The 22,400-nt window shown below is 41.9% G+C and overlaps 1 protein-coding gene across 6 annotated transcripts in view; it reads left to right on the top strand.

The window, feature by feature from the left end:
- Nucleotides 1–22,400, top strand: part of PSD3 (pleckstrin and Sec7 domain containing 3) — a 249,639-nt gene that overhangs the window by 71,862 nt on the left and 155,377 nt on the right. Inside the window, exon 1 of one of the 6 annotated variants that reach the window (XM_067463982.1) lies at nt 2,995–3,075. The exons of 3 other annotated variants lie outside the window; for them this stretch is intronic. In XM_067463982.1, the coding sequence (XP_067320083.1) occupies nt 3,008–3,075 (68 nt within the window). In that variant the 5' untranslated portion in view covers nt 2,995–3,007. Of the gene's footprint in view, nt 1–2,994; nt 3,076–11,336; nt 11,562–16,838; nt 16,992–22,400 lie in introns of those variants that run through there. 2 more of the 6 variants (XM_060763663.2, XM_067463983.1) reach the window with 2 other exon arrangements.

Raw genomic sequence — 22,400 nt, 5'->3', positions numbered from 1 at the left:
CCGCCATTGTCACAGGCACGATTGTTGGAGACGAGAGACAGGGCCTTCTCAGTGATTGCTCCCTGGCTATGGAACTCCCTTCCTGGGAGATCAGGTCGGCCCCCTCCCTCCTGTCCTTTAGAAAGATGGTAAAAACTTTACTGTGGGACCAAGCTTTTGGGACAGGGCAATAAATCGGCAATAGGAAAGATGACCAGGCCAATTAGATTTGACGCGGATGACTAGGACGGTTTTAAATGGTGTATTTTAACATTTTGATAAATGTTTTTAATGTTTATGTATTGCATGTGAATCTGTGTCCTGACATTGAATGTTTGCCGTGTATATGCTGTGCTCCGCCCTGAGTCCCCTTCGGGGTGAGAAGGGCGGAATATAAATGTTTTAAATAAATAAATAATAAATATGGAGATTGGTAATGAGAAATATCCAGCAGGTTCTGGTCAGATGCCAAGATGGTGAAAACAGGTGGAAAAAGTAAGCAAATGGGACAATGAGGAAACAGTAGTAGAGATACAACACCATTTCACGCTACACAGTTAGAGTTCTATGATTCCACTTTAACTGCCGAGACAATATCCTATGGGATATAGGACCTGTCTGGAAGGGTCTTCACTCTTCCAATTAAGAGGGAAAGTTGTTTGTGGTGATATGTTTCCAATAGTTCCCAGGTAAAAACTGGGACGCATGTAACTAAGCAACATCAATTAGGGAGAGCACAAAAGCTAGGCAGGCTGTAATATTTTTCTTTTGCCTGAGCCTACTGGGAAGGGTAAGAGTCTGATCCTTCTGGGTTTTTCTCTCTCTTTTTTGAGTTGAGTACATACTACTTTTGAATTTTGAGCTCAGCTTGCAATTGAAATAGGCTTGAAGATAAAGGGGGCAGGTGGGAGAAAAAGAGAGGAACTGGAATATGTTAAAAACAGATAAAAAAGAGGGACGAAAGATGATTAATCCTGATTGGTTATGAGAACACAAAAATGCTGGACCACTCTCACAACCACCATGTCAGACTACACAGAGAAGCCATTGAAATCCACAAACATGTGGACAATTTCAACAGAAAGGAAGAAACCATGAAAATGAACAAAATCTGGCTACCAGTATTAAAAAATTCTAAAATTGCAACAGCAAAAACAGCAGAGAGAAAAACAGGCAGGGACATCTAATCACCTTTCAAGAAGAGTTTGCTCCAGGCACAGTCAGCCCATTGTATGCTAATCAAGGTGGTCAGTTGAAAGATTCACACCTAGCCCAACTTACAAAAGCCTTTTGTCTCACCCTGGTCATTCCACAGATATATAAACTCCTTTTTCCCCAGTTCCAGCAGACCTCACCTCTGAGGATGCTTGCCATAGATGCAGGCGAAACGTCAGGAGAAATGCCTCTAGAACATGGCCATATAGCCCGAAAAAACCCACAAGAACTGAGGGATTATTATTATTATTATTATTATTATTATTATTATTATTATTGGGAGGGATAGCCAATACTCCAGAGGACAGGAGCAGGATTCAAAACGATCTTGACAGATTAGAGAGATGGGCCAAAACTAACAAAATGAAGTTCAACAGGGACAACTGCAAGAAACGAAATGCAAAGATACAGAATGGGGGACAATGTCTGGCTCGAGAGCAGTACGTGTGAAAAAGATCTTGGAGTCCTCGTGGACAATAAGTTAAACATGAGCCAACAATGTGATGTGGCGGCAAAAAAAGCCAATGGGATTTTGGCCTGCATCAATAGGAACATAGTGTCTAGATCTAGGGAAGTCATGCTACCCCTCTATTCCGCTTTGGTTAGACCACACTTGGAATATTGTGTCCAATTCTGGGCACCACAGCTGAAGAGAGATATTGACAAGCTGGAATGTGTCCAGAGGAGGGCGACTAAAATGATCAAGGGTCTGGAGAACAAGCTCTATGAGGAGCGGCTTAAAGAGCTGGGCATGTTTAGCCTGAAGAAGAGAAGGCTGAGAGGAGATATGATAGCCATGTATAAATATGTGAGAGGAAGCCACAGGGAGCAGGGAGCAAGCTTGTTTTCTGCTTCCCTGGAGACTAGGACGCGGAACAATGGCTTAAAACTACAAGAAAGGAGATTCCATCTGAACATTAGGAAGAACTTCCTGACTGTGAGAGCCGTTCAGCAGTGGAACTCTCTACCCCGGAGTGTGGTGGAGGCTCCTTCTTTGGAAGCTTTTAAACAGAGGCTGGATGGCCATCTGTCGGGGGTGATTTGAATGCAATATTCCTGCTTCTTGGCAGGGGGTTGGACTGGATGGCCCATGAGGTCTCTTCCAACTCTTTGATTCTATGATTCTATGATTCTATGATGATGATGATGATGATGATGATTATTGTGATTCGGGAGCTGGAATCTAGCTGTCATGGTAGTGTTTCACTGTAGCATTCCTGGACCTTAAGCATCAGAGGCACCGAGAACTCTTTTTAACAGCTTTTGATGCAAGATGGAGGACTTCATTAGTAAAATCAGTTGGGCTTTTGTAATACAGTAAATTTGCAAGGTCGACCAGAGCTTGACAGGGAGGAGTTAGCTATTTTTCGTTCTCTCATGTCAAAGAACATACCAGAAAAATACTCCCTCTATATCCTTTTTTCCTCTCTCTCCCTCCCATTAGATATAAGCCACTGTTGATGAATTTGATGAGCCTTGAAGGTTTTTAGATCACAAGATAAGTGTCAGCTTCCCACTTTCCAGGACAAAATCCTTTATGTAGCTAAGAAGCTCCGGACATTTTGGTGCAAAGGAGAGCCTGGCTCTAAATGTTGATTTGAGATCAGCTGATTGACAAGAGAGTGATGCTTGACTGTAATGTTATCCAATCCTTTTAATGAATGAGGAGAGAGGGAGCAACCTTTCTTCCGGCAGTACAGCTGTTAGGGGCTGACTTTCAGAGAAGGAGGGAGCAGGGCTGGACGAGACAAAAGTCAGGAATCACATGAAATAAAAAAAGAGTGGATTAGTAGCATGTGGCTTAGGAGTCCCCATGGGCTCCTCTGTGTCTGGGTGTTTCTCTTTGACGGGCCTATCAGCTGCTGACCTTGGCTACATTCAGTAAGTCAAAACCTACATTCTGCATGGCTTCAAGAACATACTTGCTGTGACATTGGAAAGCAGTGTTCTCTTGTAGGGGTGGTTGGGAGCAGCAAAGGCAGTGGGGAAGTGGAGCCCAGCCTTGCCTTTTCTGGAATCAGTCAGTGTGCAAGTTTGAATGTGGGATCTTGGATAGGCTTCCCCAAAAAGGAGTGTTTTTGAAAAGAGGAACTTCCTTAGGCATACTGTGACTACTTTGCACTCTCAATGTTCTTCACGCGCTGGGCCTGTAACAGCTGTACTTTTCTATAGGACGTATACTTTAAGCCCAGCGGGAAGCCAGGGGCGCCTCAAAGAGAGGTTCTCAGGGATTTTTCTAAAGTGATGGTCTTTAGAGTCTTTAATGATACAACAAAGTATTTATTATGGAACAAACTACAAATCTTCAATGGTTCAAACAACACTTCAAGGCTTTCTTAGTCTAGTCCTCAATGGACTGGTACCTGACTTTCATTAACTGAACTTTCTCTGTAGGAAAAACCCTTTTAAACCTCTCCCAGGCTGTTTACTATCTATGCCTCATCGGTGTGGGTTCTACTACCGATTCCAAATGCGTCTGGGTATCTAGTAGACCTACCAGCCGAGGCTTGTAGATATTTCAGATAGAGTTCCGTGGATCTGTAGTGCTGTCCTCCCTCAGAGAATTCTTTGAAAACCTCAGGGTTGTTTTCCCTCTGATTGCTGTGAGGCTGTGAGGTCTCAGCCAGAGCCATGGGACCTTTTCTCTGGAATTTCTGTTTCTGTTTTCCCGGATGTTCTTGAGAAAAGAAGCTTTTCTACGGGACGAGCTGGTCTATGTCCTATAGTTTAGCTTCCTTATGTGAGACTGCCCAAAAAATGGCTCCTTTCCCTCCCAGAGCCCTGAACAAGGGGCGGAACCAAAGCTTAATTATGATGGACAGGAGGCCTGCCCTATGACTGCAAACAGATAATAGAAAGAAAATAAAGTTGGAGCTCCTGGTACAGCCGTACCAGCATACTCACTTTTCAGTATGGTTTACCATCAGCATCACATACATACACACACACACACACACACACACACACACACACACACACACACAAGACTAGATGGAGCAAGAGAGAGATTGAGGGAGGATCTGTTTCGGCAAAGGTTTTGCCACCAAAACCTTGCTCCTAAGTCTTTGAATAGACAGGACAGCATAGGCTTGATGCTTAGCCATCACTAGCTGTGATGTAAAGTTATAGAATTCTGTTGAATACCAGCAAACTATTTCTGGAAAGCATATTATTTTGACTTAGCAAATGGGGGTCATTTAAATGAAATCTAGCTCTGGAGTTGCCATTGTCCTGCTTCTTGGTAGGGGGTTGGACTGGGTGGCCCATGAGGTCTCTTCCAGCTCTATGATTCTATTATTCTGTGAGGAAGAAATACAAAAGGGATGACATCTATGGAATAAGACGAGCCAGGAGGATAGTTCAAGTAGAGATTGGGGCCTGAATCATGCACCAAGACACACAAAACATTTTGCATCCTGAGGCAGAAAATTCATGCTGCACCTCCTTTTCATGTGGCAAAAACATTTTGCTATTTGAGGCAGAAATTTTCAAATTGTACCTCCTACAAATTTGGGTGTTGTTGTTTATTCGTTCAGTCGCTTCCAACTCTTCGGTACCTCATGGACCAGCCCACGCCAGAGCTCCCTGTTAGCCATCACCACCCCCAGCTCCTTCAGAGTCAAGCCAGTCACCTCAAGGATACCATCCATCCATTTTGCCCTTGGTTGGCCCCTCTTCCTTTTTCCTTCCATTTTCCCCAGCATCATTGTCTTCTCTAAGCTTTCCTGTCTTCTCAGATTTGGGAATTGAGGTAAAATCTGTCAAGACATTCAAGTTTCGCTGAGATTAATCCAATGCTTTTCATTCAGTATCTCTTCTAAAATCATATCTTTACAGCGCTTCTCCAAATTACAGAGCTCGAAGAAGCCTCAAAAATAATCTTGTCTATCCCTCGCCAGTGTAAGAAATCATCTTCGTGACCTTGCAGCCTCTACTTAAAATCATTTAACAAAGAGTAGTTCACTACCATCCAAAGCAAGCCATTACTCCATAGCTCCTACTGCCTTCCTATGTGTTGTCCTTTTTCTTGCAGTTCAACACCTTGGTTTTTCCAAAGATTTGCCATTTGTATCAACTTGATTTAGCGTACCATTGTTTTGGCATATGACTAAGGCACTTTCAGAGGAAGACTTGTGAGGATTCAGTATACATTAAGAACGTAAGAAGCAGAAGTTGAAAAAGTTCCTCACTGAGTGGATGTCCTGGCTGCCGTAGCGCAAAACATCTCTGAATCTCTAATTACATTGTGCAAAATGGCACTTGGAAAAGCTATTTTGAATACAGACTCCCCCGGCCAGCATGCAATTAAGGATATTCTAGAAGTTAACAGTTTTTGGAAAACTATAACAATCCTGTAGACTCAGATCAGGGACTGCTGGTATTTTGCTATCTTTCCAGCTGTTGCCAGTCAGATATCTCTGGGAAGGTAACGTACAGGACTGAAAGGAACAGTTCTTCTTTTGCTGTCGTCTCCAGTGCATGTAATTGGAGGTACCTGCACCCTGTATTGTTTTGCAGTGGATATTTTGTGAATGTAGAGGAGCAGCCAAGTGTGTCTTTTTGTGTGGATTTGCTAGGAGCTAAAGATATGCATATGGGTGTGTCTGGGGGATTCAGTGCATTATGTGACAAGAGCAAGTGTGGAAGTGAAAATGGAAAACGGAAGTGGTCAAAACGAGATGAAGCATTTAACAAATTTGACCAGTAGTCTACAAATAGTATCTAAATTGCTGCATTTGTAAAAAAACAAAAAACAAAACAAAACTAAAAAAACCCCTTGATTTCTTTTTATTCTAGCTCAGATGTTGTGGACAAATAATATATTCAGATACAATGGAATACAACGACTAATGCATAATAGCAATCCTACTCTTTTTAAAGTAGAAAAAACACCCCTGAAACTAGACTATAATAACAGCTTTATAGTTCACTGTGGGAATTTTGTGGCCCTCCAGTTGTTGTTGGATTATATGTCTTAGGAGGTACAACCAACCTAGTCAATGTTGAGGAATGTTGAGAATTATAGTCCCAACATTTGGAGGGACACCAAGTTCCCACCCTAAGTCTAGATAAATTGTTTCCTGCCACATCCTTCAGCGAAGAAGTGATAGGATGGCTCCCATGTCAGAAGAAAGTCAAGATATTAAATAAATATCTAGAGCTCATTTAAAAGCCTATGCCACAGCTATGAAGGTGACACAGCGACGGTTTGTGACCACCAACATTGCATCTGTGAAGAACCGCCCTAGAGAGTTGTACCAAGTAGTCAGAGGCCTTTTAAACCCTGCTCTACCAGGGATCCCTGACCAATTGGCAGCTCATTGTAAGAGGTTTGCTAGGTTCTTCACAGATAGTCGCCCAGATCCGTGCCGACATGGACACCAGTGTGGATGCAGTCTCCATGGATGTAACTGAAGCATCTGTTTGTCCTAGATTAATGGATTCTTTTCTGCTTGTTCAGCCAAAGGACGGGGACAAAATCTTGGGATAGATGAAGGCAACCACCTGTTCCCTGGACCCTTGCCCTTCCCAGCTGATTACACTGGCCGGGGTGGGGTGCCAGAGTAGGTGAAGGTGCTGGTCAATCCCTCCTTGACCCAGGGCATTATGCCCCTTAGTTCAAGGAGGTGATAGACCATTATTAAAGAAACCAGCACTGGACCCCACTCAATTGGCCAACGAAAGGCCAGTATCAACTCTCTTCTTGGGCAAGGTTCTGGAGAAGGTGGTGACCTCACAACTCCAGAGTTTCTTGGTCAGCACTGATTATCTAGATCCATTTCAGTTTGGTTTTGGAACTGAGACAGCACTGGTCACCTTGATGGATGATCAACAAAGATAGGAGAAGTATGTTCCTATTGGTTCTCTTGGAAGATACATAATCAGACCTTCAGTACCATTGGCCATGGTATCCTTCTGGGCCACCTCTCCAATCTGGGGCTTGGGAGCACTGTCTTGCAGTGGATCTGGTCCTTCCTGGTGGGTTATATTCAGATGGTGGCAATGGGGGACACCTCTTCGATTCCCTGGCCTGTGGGTCCCTCAGGGCTCAATTTTGTCCCCCATGTTATTCAACATCTGCATGGAACTGCTGGGAGAGATCATCAGGAGTTTCGTGTCAGATTTATGCAGATGACACCCAACTCTATTCTTCCTTTCCACCTAATACCAAAGATGCAGTTCTGATCCTGTCGTCAGTAATGGACTGGCTGAGGGCAACAAGCTGACACTAAATCCAGACTACTGCAATGCCCTCTATGTGGAACTGTCTTTGAAGATAGTTTGGAAGCTTCAACTGGTCCCGAGATCAACAGCTAGATTGCTAACTGGAGCGCCATTTAGGGAATGGACAACTCCCTTACTACAGCAGCTCCACTAGCTGCCGGGCTGCTTTTGGGCTAAATACAAAGTGCTAGTTATTACCTACAAATCCCTAAATGGTTCGACCTACGTAAGAACCTGTACCCCGGTCTACAAACCCAGCCGGCCACTGCGATCTTCAGAGGAGCCCTCCTCTCGGTCCTATCCCTGCCTCAAGTGCAGTTGGTGAGTACAAAAGAGATGGCCTTCTTCATAGTTGCTCCTTCTCTCTGGAACTCCCTCTCCTTTGAACTTAGAAGGGCCCCTTCCCCTCCCTTCAAAAAACAATTAAAAATGTAATTATTCTCCACAGCTTATGGAGCGGTTAATGAGTAATGCTATCCCTCTCCGTTCTAACCATTGTCCTTGTTAAGGGTTTGCACATTCTGAGACCCCCTTTCGTATTGACATCTTATATCTTAGACCTCATATTTAAATAGTATTTACTGCTTATGATCTTTATGAAGCCTGATCGTCCATCTTCCCTCTGGGGGTCTATTTTATCTGCATTTCTAATCCATTATTTATTTGTTATTATTTCTAGTATGTTGTTTTTTTCAAGATTGTATTTGGCATTTAATGTTTGCCTTTTGCTTTGGAAGCCTCCCTGAGACCTTTCAGTGAGAAAGGGTGGGTTAGAAATAAAGTTTCATGTATTTGTTTATAGAGTATCTTCCTGTGTGAATGCTGTAAGTTAAAGCCTTAAACAAAATAACCTTAAAACAAAGGTCATCCCTCAAGTGACCACATGGTAAAGCTTCATGCAAGGAGCAGAGGGAAGAGCAAAAGATGAGAAAAGCAAGGCTAGCAGGCATGAATGCAAGCTTATTCAGTTTTGGGAGGGACTTTACTGCAGTTTTTTGGGATGCATACTTGAGCTGGGTGTGGGTGTTAGTGAGGATCTAAGTGAGCTTATGTGCACAGGAACTTTGTGAAGTAAGAAAGACTGGGAGGCCTTGGGTCTTGAGCTTACTCTCGCTGGGATTTATTAACTGATTTTTAAAAATTCTTTATATATCTCACCTCTTTCCACGTAAGACCCAAGGTGTCATACAACAGACTAAATAAATAATGCAGCTAAAAAGCTGGTAAGGACAAGCAAATCAAAATTTGTACCAAAAAAATTTAAAGCATAATTAAATAAAAGAATTAAGAGTCAGTGGCTTTTTCTTGCTGATAGAAAGTGGTTGTTGTGAGCGTAAAGCAGGATGTGGTGGGACTGTATGTTATAGTCTTGGGCTGTGCAAAATAATTTAGCAAGGAAAGGTTTCATAGAAGATGAGAGATATAAGCTGGTATTTGAAAGACTAGAACAGGGGTAGGCAACGGCACTGGGGTTGGAGAGATTGTTTTCTCCCCGCACCTGTCAATGTGTTGTTGTTGTTGTTGTTGTTGTTGTTGTTGTTGTTATTGTTGTTGTGTTGGCACTGGGGTTGGAGAGATTGTTTTCTCCCCGCACCTGTCAATGTGTTGTTGTTGTTGTTGTTGTTGTTGTTGTTGTTGTTGTTGTGTTGGCACTGGGGTTGGAGAGATTGTTTTCTCCCCGCACCTGTCAATGTGTTGTTGTTGTTGTTGTTATTGTTATTGTTGTTGTTGTGTTGGCACTGGGGTTGGAGAGATTGTTTTCTCCCCATACCTGTCAATGTGTTGTTGTTGTTGTTGTTGCTCCTCCTCTTCTTCCTCTTTTCCTGCACCTGTCAATGTGTTGTTGTTGTTGTCCTCCTCCTCCTTCTCTTTCCTGCGCCTGTCAATGTGGTGTTGTTTTTTAAAAAATATTTGCAGCCCACTTGACCGTGCAGTCTTTGATTAACTCTGTTTCTGTGGACCGTTCTAGTAATTTCTTGTAGATTTTTGTTATTATTTTATTTTCTGAAGTCAGTATCTTACCCCAAAAAGTTTCTTTGTCCATAAAGCCAAATTTCTTGTCCTTCATATAATATTCTCTAATTTGTCTATAGTGGAACAAAGATACTTTTTTGTTTAATATGTTGAGCTCCTCCTGTGATTTCAGCATATACTCCTTATCTTGTTTTTTTTCAAAATGTCTTTATATGTCAAACAACTGTCTTGTGCTGCCTCTCTTCTTTGAGCTGCTTCTTGTGGAGATATCCGCATTAGAGTTTTTATATAAAATCTTACTCTGTATTTTTCCCAGATTTTTATAAGCACTGATCTGATAAAGTGGTTGCCAGAGTTTTTCTCTGTTTTTTCTTATGATACCATGAGTGCCATGTCAATGTGTTGTTGTTGTTGTTGTTGTTGTTGTTCTTCTTCTTCTTCTTCTTCTTCATTTCCTCTCCTCCTCCAGAGGGCTTTGCAGGGCTTGAAAAAGAAACAAATCCTTCATCTTAAACTGTTTTGGCTATTTTGGGGGCAAAGAAATTACCTGAAAATTACCCTGAAATTAAAAAATATATATGGTAGGACTGGTTGCTGGAGAGGTCATCTGTAAAGTCTCAAATATAGGATTTAGGGATCCCAAAGGCCACATGTGGCCTATGTGCTATACCAGGGGTCCACAAACTTTTTAAACAGAGGGCCAGGTCACAGTCCCTGTAACTGTTGGAGGGCCGGGTTATAATTTGAAAAAAACATGAATAAATTCCTATGCACACTGCACATATCTTATTTGTAATGCAAAAAAACAACAACTTTAAAACAATACAATAATTAAAATGAAGAACAATTATAATAAATATAAGCTTATTAGTATTTCAGTGGGAAGTGTGGGCCTGCTTTTGGCTGATGAGATAACATTGCTGCTGCTGCTGCTGCTGTTGTTGTTCTGTGCTTTCAAGTCATTTCAGACTTAGGTTCACCCTGAGCGAGGGCTGGGTAAATGTCCTTGGAGGGCCGTATCCAGCCCCCGGGCCTTAGTTTGAGGACCCCTGCGCTCTACATTGCCCATCCCTGGACTAAAGCGAGGCAGGACCCTATTAGTATTTGTAGAGGCTCTTTGGGATATGAGTGGTAGTGAGAAATGGAGCAGGATTGGAGAGAAACGAAAATAACTCCAGTTATTGCCTGACAACATTAGAAAGAGTATCATTTATTACAAAGCAGTGCAATTCCTGGATGGAGAAAACTAGCCTTGTATCATCCAGGACCTTTCAGTTTGCGCAGCATAGCAATTTTCATCTGTCTTTCCCAGAGACATTAGTCAGGCTGATGCATTCAGTCAGAGAATTTAGCAGCGTGGCTCGTCTTATCCATTAGTCATGTCTGTCTGTGTGTGTAAAAAAAGAAAAAAGCCACTACCCTTTGCTATTCTTGTTAGTTAACTCTGCTTCTCTCAGCTGTCTGCAAAGAGAAAGACAGGAGCAAACAATTACACTGAAATTCGGCATTTTGTCGTGTGCTTTTCTCCCCCTGCTTTGGCACAACACAGAAATAGGAGTCTGTGAAGTCAATGGGCAGTATAGATGATAAATCACCCCCTTGTAAAGAAGAGAGTATTTTGTTGCTGTCAATTAGTGAAAATAATAAGAAAAATACTTTTGTTGGGATCTGCAAAACATGTGGCCTACTGTTTTTCATATTAGCCTATCACCACCCTAGAGTTTTTTTTTTTTTAAGCACTCTCATGTGTTTTGGAACAGTTGCCTGCCCCTTCCATATGGCAGAATTTAATGCCGGAGCAATTGCGGCTTCAGCTGTTCTTTGAGCCAAGCTCCAAATAGTTAAAAGGAGTGTAAGTAAAGGGATGTGTGGTGTCAGGCGTGACCACAGTATATTGTGCTTGTTTGAAGCAAGTTTTTTTAGAGGGATCGTTGTGGCCGAGGCTGGGAAGGAGGAGAGGAAATACTTCACTTGTCTCAAGTTTTGATTCCCTCCCCGTTCTGGTGTGTAAGAGCAGAAATCCATATATGGAGTTGGCACCTCTTTCTGCATCAATAAAATTGCACCAGAAGCCGTGAGCGGAGAGGAAAGCATTGGGGAACAAATAAAATGTGCTGATATTGCATTCATTCAGGATATAGTTATAAGCCGATCACTTTCCAATTCAGGTAATCAGATGTTTTGCTTTCCTACTCTTCTTTTATTGTGATTTGAAAGAAAAATGGAGTTTCAATCTCACAGCTAGTTAGACAAATTATATTGTTTTAAAAACAATTACAATTTTAAAACTGAATTTGTGATTTCTGTATTTGAATGTGTGATTTCTGATTTTGAATGTACTGATTGATTCTGTGCCTGTTTACACATTAAGAAATCAAATGAATCTTTTGTTGATAAATCAGACGTTTGTCTGCAAGACTGCAAGTGTATACACAATTACTCAGGAGTTAGCAGCTGTGAAGACAGTGGGATTTAATTTTGTGTAAACACAGTCTCTGTATAAGAACATCATTTTAACTAGGTGCTTTGAATTCTGGTCCAGTTTAGCTGAACTCCCATAACCTTGTTCGAGATCCCAATAATCTTGATTCCTAAATGTTGTGTAGACTTATATTCCCACAACAACTGTGAACTGTGCAAGCAAACTTCCACTTTGGAAACTGAATAAATTGCATAGGGGCAATACATGAAAGTAAGAATTCTTTCTGCTTATAAGGCCCCTTCTACACTGTCATATAACCCAGATTATCAAAGCATTGACTATTCATTGACTATTCTAAAACCTTTGACTGTGTGGATCATAACAAATTGTGGCAAGTTCTTGGTGGGATGGCCATACCAAGCCACCTTGTCTCTCTCCTGAGGAATCTGTACAAGGACCAAGTAGCAACAGTCAGACCACGGAACAACAGACTGGTTCAAGATTGGGAAAGGCGTACGGCAAGGCTGCATCCTCTCACCCAACCTTTTTAACGTGTATGCAGAACACATCATGCGATGTGCGGGGCTTGATGAATGCAAAGCTGGGGTGAAACTTGCTGGAAGAAACATTAACAGCCTCAGATATGCAGATGACACCACTCTGATGGCCGAAAGTGAGGAGGAGCTGAGGAGCCTTCTAATCAAGGTGAAAGAAGAAAGCGCAAAAGCTGGGTTGCAGCTAAACATAAAAAAACCCAAGATTATGGCCACAAGAATGATTGACAACTGGAAAATAGAGGGAGAAAATGTGGAGGCCGTAACAGACTTTGTATTTTTAGGTGCAAAGATTACTGCAGATGCAGACTGTGGCCAGGAAATCAGAAGACGCTTACTTCTTGGGAGGAGAGCAATGTCCAATCTTGATAAAATAGTAAAGAGTAGAGACATCATACTGGCAACAAAGATCCGCATAGTCAAAGCCATGGTATTCCCTTTAGTAACCTACGGATGTGAGAGCTGGACCTTAGGGAAGGCTGAGCGAAGGAAGATCGATGCTTTTGAACTGTGGTGTTGGAGGAAAGTTCTGAGAGTGCCTTGGACTGCGAGAAGATCCAACCAGTCCATCCTCCAGGAAATAAAGCCCGACTGCTCATTGGAGGGAAGGATACTAGAGACAAAGTTGAAGTACTTTGGCCACATCATGAGGAGACAGCAAAGCCTAGAGAAGACAATTATGCTGGGGAAAGTAGAAGGTAAAAGGAAGAGGGGCCGACCAAGGGCAAAGTGGATGGATGGCATCCTTGAAGTGATTGGACTGACCTTGAAGGAGCTGGGGGTGGTGATGGCCGACAGGGAGCTCTGGCGTGGGCTGGTCCATGAGGTCACGAAGAGTCGGAGACGACTGAACGAATGAAAACAACATCAAAGCAGATAATCCACATTATCTGCTTTGAACTGGATTATATGAATCTACACTGCCATAAAATCCAGATTATCTGTGGTGAACTGGAGCCAGTTCATCGCAGATAATCTGGATTTTATATGGCAGTGTAGAAGGGGCCCAATTTTTTCATGTTTGTTTTTTAGCTTTTCCTTTAAAATCAGTGTTTTTGGCTTCTGTTTTCTGTTTTTTAACTGTAATAACATACAATCATTCTGGGAAGGATTTTGTGTGTATTGGTTAATCTTGCTTTTACGCAGAGTTTAGCTTTGAGATTTTGCTACAACTGCCCTATAAAAATAAGCTTAGCACCCATTCTGCATATTCATAAGGCTTTATGACCTGTTCTGTGGCTCTTTAGAAGTGATTGAAGAGAATAAAAATAGAATGCTAACTAGAGAGTACTTAAGTCTTTTAATTTTGTTGGAACAAAGCAGTCATTTCCAACCTTTGTGCCAGGACACGTGTGCGTAACTTGAAGAACCCCATCAGTGCACTATGAGAAATAAATACAGGTTGAATATTGTTTATTTGGCACTCAGAAACCTAAAATACAGTGTTCCCTCACTTACACGGGGGTTCAGTTCCAGGAGCCCCCACAATAAGTGAAAACCTGCAAAATAGGGCCGCTCTGCCTGCTGGGTGTTGCCTCCTCTTCTTCACCACCTCTGCTTCTCGGACCTCTTGGGCACCGTTGATGGTGCTGCTAGGTTGGGCTGGGGTCTCAGCCCAGCCTGGCAGCGCCTCCGAAGATGGCAGGAGCGCAGGCGGCGAGGAGGAGGAGGCTGCTCTTTCCCCTCCTTCCTCCCCCCACGTCTCGGGAGGGGGGGGGGAGCAAGGAAAAAACCATGATATGGCGAGTCCGCAGAAAGCGAACCACGAAGTGGCATGGGAACACTGTACTCCAAAATCCCAAATTGTCCATGCGTGTGGCTGAGATAGGGACCTTTGCTTTCTGATGGTACACTGTACACAGACTTTGTTTCATGCACAATATTATTAACGTATTGTGTATAAAATTACCTTCAGGCGATGTGTATAGGAAACACAAATTTAATTTTGCGTTTGGACCTGGGCCCCATGTCTCAGATATTTCCTTATTTACATATATTCCAAAATCATCCCACAAATCGAAAACACAAGCATTTCGGATAATGGATACTCAATCTATAGTGAAAGGCTTCTGTGAAGCTCTGGGCGTCTTCCTTCTTAGTGTCCCTCCTTGAATTTTGATAAATCTGTTGTTTCTCTTTTTGGGAGGGCCCAAAATACCAGAGGGCATCTGTTATAGATATAGCCCCTCCCAGTTCTTTAAATGTTATCATATCAAATGGAGTGGTATCAGTTTATATTGCCAGCATATTTTGATCTTACATCTAAAAAGTGAATGATTTCAAGATGCAGAAAAACCAGTACAATTCAATTGTTACAATGTTGGAAACACATAGCAAAGAATATATCTCTATCATTTTCCCTGTGCTTTCCTCTTACAAACACATACTGGGAGACATGTCGTCCTTGCAAACAACTTTATAAAGTAGTTTTGATCGCTTGAGTCACCACAGATCAGCTTTAGTTGAGATTCGGTGTAATGTCTATCTTCAGCTAGGTGAGAGTAAGGATTTGAATCTGGACCTCTGTAATTGCAGGTCAGAGCCTTAATCAGTTCATTGGTTGTTGGTTTGATGTGCGTTTTATACACTGTAGAATGTTGTGTTTTATTTTGTTATATTGTTTCTTTGTTATTATTTTGTTGATATGCATTTTAACGTGTTACTTTTTAACTGTTCTTTTGGGCTTGGCCCCATGTAAGCCACCCAAGTCCCATTGGGGAGATGGAGGTGGGGTATAAAAATAAAGTTGTTATTATCATTATTATTATTTGAAACACAACAAGATGGGTCCACAGCAAACAAGATCACTCTGCTGGCTGTTGTATTGGAACACACGTCGGACACTTCCCAAGTGTCTAGGATTGTGTGATGTATTGGCAAATAATGCGTGCAGATCCAAGTAGGGTGGCCTTTTGCAGCTGGCAGATGTTAATCTTGTCAGCGCCGATTGTGTTTAAGTGCAGGCCAAGGTCTTTAGGCGCTGCACCCAGTGTGCTGATCACCACTGGGACCACCTTTACTGGTTTGTGCCAGAGTCTTTGCAGTTCAATCTTTAAATCCTCATATTGTGTCAGCTTTTCCAGTTGTTTCTCTTCAATCCTCCTGTCACCTGGGATTGCAATATTGACAATCCACACTCTGTTTTGTAACACGATTGTGAGGTCAGGAGTATTGTGCTCCAAAACTCTGTCAGTCTGAATTTGGAAGTCCCAGGGTAGTTTGACACATTTATTATTATTATTATTATTATTATTATTTATTTATTTATTTATTTATTTATTACTGCGCTTGTATACCGCCGTTTCTCAGCCTAAATTGGCGACTCAACGTGGTTTACAACTCTACAACAATCAACAATATTCAGTTTAAAAAGCATAAAAACAACATACAATACATAATATTGGGCCACCAATATAATCCAATGCATCTCTTAACTAGAATCGCAATCCAATTTCATCGTCCATGATTACCAATCCTTAATCATCAAACTCATTGCACCGGATTAACCGAATGCTTGTTCGAACATCCATGTCTTCAATCTTTTTCGAAACACCATCAGCGAGGGGGCTGATCTTACCTCTATGGGGAGGGCGTTCCAAAGCCGAGGGGCCACCTCGGCTTTATTATTATTATTATTATTATTATTATTATTAATATATTGTGTTCATTTTAGTTTTAGTAGCTTGAAAAATGAGTTGTAATTTGGGAGCATGTACCTAGTAACTTCTAAATGAAACCTACAACTTCATTCCCCTTTAGTTTGGAAACTTGGTGTTGCCCATTTCCCCACTTTTAATGGGTTCTTTATATGTTTCCTTTGATTGACTTCTGGTCTCTCAGATCAGATCAGATCAGATCTGATCAGTCCAGTGTTCACTCCTGTGGACTTCCAGCAGGGATGAGCAACCATTTCAGGACATCCCAACGTGTGGGGAATGCAAGGGTTTTGAGAATATCTAGGTCAGTGGTTCTGAACCTGTGGTCCCCAGATGTTTTTGGCCTTCAACTCCCAGAATTCCTAACAGCTGGTAAACTGGCTGGGATTTCTGGGAGTTGTAGGCCAAAAACATCTGAGGACCCCAGGTTCAGAACCACTGATCTAGGTAAACTTAGGGGCACACAAAATATGGTAGACCATTCTTTTCAGATACTCATTCCAGCTTTCTGTCTCCTAGAACTTTCAATGAAAAGAAAGTGTAGAGCTGTTTTGTCTCTTCTAAGAGTCTTCTATGGTCAGAAGAAGATGGAAAACATGGGAGAGTTAGATAAAGAACGCAAGGATTTCTGATTGAGGTTGGACGATTGCATGATGAAAGCTAATGTGAAAGCATTCTTTGTGGGTGGCAGAGACACCCTGTTCAAACATTCATAGACACAGAAATACTTTGCAGCTCCTGTCTTTAAGTGTGGGCGGGAGCTGCTGGGCCACACATCTCACAGATGAGTGAGTTTCTTCAGAGAGGGCCTTTTGAATACATCTCGTTTTGAGGACTTCAAAGTGTGATGGTGAAGCAGTTGAAGCCCTGGCATTGCCATCAAACAAATGCTGAGAAAAGAAGGCTTGCTTTATTGTCAATTATATTTACAGGAAGAGACAGAGAGTAGCAGCTTGTTATTGAAAGGTAATTGGCAAGTGCTGGTTGGTTGATATGTGTGACTATCCTTTGTGTACAGAAATATCATAATTGCATTAATTTGCATGAATTATGCATAGCCATTGCTACAGGAGGCATTCTTAAGTATATGTTCTTTTTTCTGTGTATACTATATATATCCATGTATAAGTCTAGAAATTTTAGTATAAAAATCAGATTCGATATCCACAGGTCTAAAGTACAGGCATTACAAACACCCAATTTACAAAGGAAACGTAGTTAAGAATAGGGGTGAGAAATGAGAGAAATCTGCTCCTTAGAAGGGAAATTCACCTCTGAAAGAGTTATCAAGGAGAAAAGGTGTCACCACTGAAGCTTTATTCCCAATCCTTGTTTCCACAACAAGCCATTTTTTTCAAAATCTAATTATCACAGGACAGAAAGTGAGGCGAAATCTTCTGAATAGGGGCACAGAGAGCAAAACAAACACCCCAGGGTGTTACCCTTACCTATGCTATCCATAGCATATCTTTCTATCTCTCTATCTATATCTATATCTATATCTATATCTATATATATCTCTATCTATATATGGCTGGAGTTACATTTTAAAAATGTATCTGTTCCAGCTTACATACAAATACCTGTCTTGTTTGCAACTTGGGGTCTGCCTGTACTGTATTTTAATGCTTATATTAAGAAAAAAAAGGTGGGGCGAGAAAGCGTTCCCTTTTCTGAGTAGAGTGGTGGGTGGAAAAGTTTAGGTCCATCCTGGGAAAACCTAAAAGAAGTGCATACCCCCTCAATTCTGCCATGGCCCCACTTTTGAATGCCTGGGTTGGAAAATGATGGCAGCAGCAATAGTAGATGGCTGGGGTAGTGCTGGTGCTTTTCTCTTTCTGTGGAAGGACTCAACATATCCACGGGTCATGTTAAAATCCATAATTTTGTCTCCAAAATAGTTCCTTGACTTATACATGAAGTTGACTTACAAACAAACATATTGCATAAATGTAGGAGTGCTGTAATAACTGCAGGACAATTGCAAATACAGATGAACTCTGAGTCTTTTTAAAAATCTTCAAATTCTTCAAACAGAACTCATAGTACAGTTTATTATGAAAAGTGATACTTTATCTTCCCTGCAAGAATTGTTCTGAGAATATTTACTTTCAGTGCAGGTGCACAAATGTATCAAGTATAGTAAAGCTAAATATTAAAAATAATAAATAAATGATTTTCACTACCTTGCAAGACTTTGATTACCGTGAAGGACAGTAGTAGTTAGCAGGAAGCCAAACGAGGCAAACTTCACCTTGGCTACTGTTATGGATCAGATGAAGGACCTCTAGGTAGCTGGAAGAAATCAACAATCAAAACATTTTGATTGGAGCTGAATCGAGTGAAGGTACTGCAAATTCCATCATCCATGGTCTGTCCTCCCCCAGACCGCACCAGGATGTACAGTGGGTCATGTGGGGTCTGTTCGCCAAATTTGGTGCAGGTCTGTTATTTGTGGGGGTCTCTGGTCATTTGAAGTCTGATCAAAAGGAGGTGAAAGTACTGCATATGCCGTCATCTGTGGTCCATCCTCCCCAAACTGCACCAGGATGTAAAGTGGGTCACGGGGGGCTCTGTGTGACAAGTTTGGTCCAGATCCGTCATTTGTGGGGGTCGCAGTGGTCTCAGGAAGTGAGTGAATGTATTTCAAGTCCCATCATCCGTGGTCCATCCTCCAAAGTGCACCAGGACATAAAGTGGGTCATGAGGGCTCTGTGTGCAAAGTTTATGCCTGATCCATCATTGGTGGGGGCTGCAGTGGTCTGTGGGAGCTGAAGCAATTGAAAGTACTGTAAATCCCATCATCTATGGTCTGTCCTCCCCCAAACTCGATCAGGACGTGAGGTGGGTCTTATACACACATACACAAACATTGACTTTTATAATAGATATAGATGTAGTGTGATGTAGCTACAGAAAAATGCGGAGGAAAGTGGAAAGAACTGTTGAGAGGTCCCATGTGGAAATAGGTGTGTATGTACATATCTGCTGTATATACCAGAAGGAATGTGCCATTGATATATCAGTCTTTGGGATTGTCGAACAATTCTGCACAGCTCAGGTATTTCCTGAGACAAATTATATATTCTGTTGTCAGAACTGTCTGTTTCTGTATGTGAGATTTTGGGGTTAAAATAGGTTTGACACTTTCAATGAAGGCATTATAAGTGGGAACAGATCCCCATAAACCATCTCCTCCCCCCCCCCCCACACACACTTTTATCCTTTCATTCACATAAGAGTGCCCAAATTGTGTGCAGGATGGGAGGTCTATCTGTGCCTCCTGTATTTTTATTTACAGGTTCTCTTTCTTGTCTAGTTGCATTGTTGTTGCTTTTGTTCTTGTTGTGTGCCTTCAAGTCATAGCTGATGTATGATAACTTTTTTTGCTTTCCAAGGATGAAATAGTGTGATATGCCGGAGTTCACTTTACTTTCATGGCCGAGCGCGGATTTGAATCTTGGTTGAATGCTGAGCTGGTGTATAGAGATTATTACCGCATTTCACCGCATAATAGTCTCACTTTCCCCCTTTACTAGGGGGTGCGACTATTGCATGGAGAAATTTGGGAAAGGTCTAAGGGGCCTCCCTTAGCTGCCTCCTTTGGCTGTTTCTTCAGGCAGTGCAACTTTATGTGAAGAAAGCATAAATCCCAATTTTGGCACCCCCAAAATGGGAATGCAATTTATATGCAGCAGCGACTATTGTTCAGTGTAATACAGGTATTTTGCTTTTGGACCACTCTGGTAGAGTTCTTGCACGTGTGGTCATCAATATATATCAAGAGGAAGGAGCAAAGGTTACCAGTTGATAGAGATAAATATTCTTGTCTGGATTTTGCTCATCCTTCAGCTTCTCTTTGCCTCTTATCAGAATGTTACAGAGGTTAACATTTTAAAAAAGATCAAATGCTGACATGTGCAGAAGTACAGGGAAACTCTTGTGAAGGTGATTGTTTTATTGAGTGGTAAGGAGGATTTCATTACATACCTTATGTCCGATTGGAAATATGATGAAGTGAGGAAGCAGGAAAATATTCTCATGACTTGGCAGTTTCGTGCAATCAGTTGAGTTTGCACACAATCATAGAAAGCAACTTCTTACACAATTGGTGTGTATTTATTTATTATTTATTCATTTACAACATTTCTACCCCGCCCTTCTCAACCCCGAAGGGGGGACTCAGAGCGGCTAACTCTGGCAACAATTTGATGCCACAATATCACAATGAGTAACAATATAAAAACCATAAATACACAATAATACAGGGTTAGTCAAAATGCATAGGCCAATAAGCCATTCAATTGAATGGCTTATTGGCCTATGCATTTTGACTAACCCTGTATGTGTATTATTTTAACTTACTACATGGAGTGTGATTGGGTCTTGTCAGGCCTTGTTGTTCTGTTTCTTATTGTGATATGGCCTAAGGGATAATCAATAAAATTACTACTATTAAAAACAATAACATTAGTTATACAATCATATAGCTGTTTCCATTAATTATAACAATCATATGATCCAGTTTAATGTCCAAAGTGCCGTTATGTCTTCTAGCCAAAGGACTGGTCCCACAACCACGATTTCAGTTCTTTCCTAAAGGAAAGGAGGGAGGACAGCGATCTAATCTCACTGGGGAGTGAGTTCCACAAGCTGGGGATCACCTCCGAGAAGGCCCTGTCCCTTGTCCCCACCAGACGCGTTTGTGAGGCTGGTGGGACTGATAGCAGGGCCTCCCCGGTGGATCTTAAACTACGAGGCGGAACTTAGAGGGAGATACGTTCGGACAAGTAATCTGGGCCAGAGCCGTATAGGGCTTTATAGGCCAGAACTAGCACTTTGAATTCTGCTCAAAAATGAACCTGCAGCCACAGGCATGTAGCCCGGGGGGGGGGGGGCTTGAGGGGCTTCAGCCCCCCCCCCCCCCCCCCCGAAATTCTCATGGTGGTTCGCGAAAAGGCCTTACTGGTGCATTATTTAAACTGTTATGTTTATTCATATCATGATCTGATCACCATACTCAATATATCCCATATGCATGGGGGTATTGGGGTAATGATACAAAAGGTTTGCTAGGCTAGACCCTCTTTCACTCAGACTCAGCCCCCCCCCAAAACTCAGCCCCCCGAAACCCCCCCTGAAAAAAATTCAGCCCCCCCCCCCCCCTGAAATGAAATCCTGGCTACGGGCCTGTGCAGCCAGGACCCTATCCAAAAAATAGGTTCAGGTCCTTAAAGTCTGGAATAAAATCCAGAGTGGATTCATTACACCTCTGCCATGGAAGCCTCTCTCAACCTCTGCGATGTGTGAGCTCATTTAAATTGCTACACAGAGAGTAGAAAAGCTAATTATTTGTCCTGCCACTCCCAAAATTGCCTAGCCAGTATGTCCACTGGTGTTGTTCAGAGGGGAGGAGAAAAGTATGATAGCTGTGGACCATATAATTAACTTTGCCAGGCTATATGCACAACAGGGTGAGTGAATCCTTAGTAAAACATCATATAAACACTAGCAAAGTTCGAAATGACAATTGCATTAACCTGCTTCTGTGTACAAAGAAGAGAAAGGTGGGGGAGACTTATTTATAATCACTCCGAAAGGTACCAGAAGGCTCCTCTCTGCGTAGACTGAGGGCTTGTTTACATTAGCCAAATATTAGGACTCACCCCGAATTGTTATTTTTAAAATTCTTATTCTCATTATTTATTTACTCTATTTTTATCTCACCTTTCTCCCAGGAACTTAAGGTGGCTGATGTTAGATATAAAGCAATGTTAATTACAAACATGTGAATACATTAAAACATACATTTAAAATTACAAAAGACCAAGTAAACAATGCATGCTACGAAAATCATTACACATTAAAAACATTAAAATGTATTCAAACTTTGTACCCACCTTAAAATCCCAATCACACCCCCTTTAAGAGCCCAACCCTCATCAGTTTTTACGTGTCTGATGTCAGAGTTGGTACGTGACCATACTGGCCTCTCTAGGGAGAGAGTTCCACAGGCTCTGTGTGTTCATGATGTTTAGCTGCTTCCAGTGAGTATCCTGGGACCTTTGGGTGTAAGATGGATTTGCCCTACTTTGGGCAAAATTGTGTGATACTCCGAAATTTGCTGGAAACTCTTGAATATACTGCATCTTTGGGGCACTCTGAAAAGCTGGATTGGTCTGATTTGGCCCAATCCGCTGTTCAGACAAGACAGTCTTGCCATTGCCCCTTTCCTCCACTCATCAGAATAGGGAAAGGGAATTACTACTACTACTACTACTACTACTACTAATAATAATAATAATAATAAATCACACAGTCCTAGACTCTTGGGAAGTGTTCGACTTGTGATTTTGTGGTACGAAATCCAGCATA

Source organism: Anolis sagrei, chromosome 2 (genome assembly GCF_037176765.1).
Source record: "Anolis sagrei isolate rAnoSag1 chromosome 2, rAnoSag1.mat, whole genome shotgun sequence".
Lineage (NCBI taxonomy): Eukaryota > Metazoa > Chordata > Lepidosauria > Squamata > Dactyloidae > Anolis > Anolis sagrei.
The sequence above is the reverse complement of the archived record's forward strand: the minus strand, read 5'-3'. Positions and strand labels throughout refer to the sequence as shown.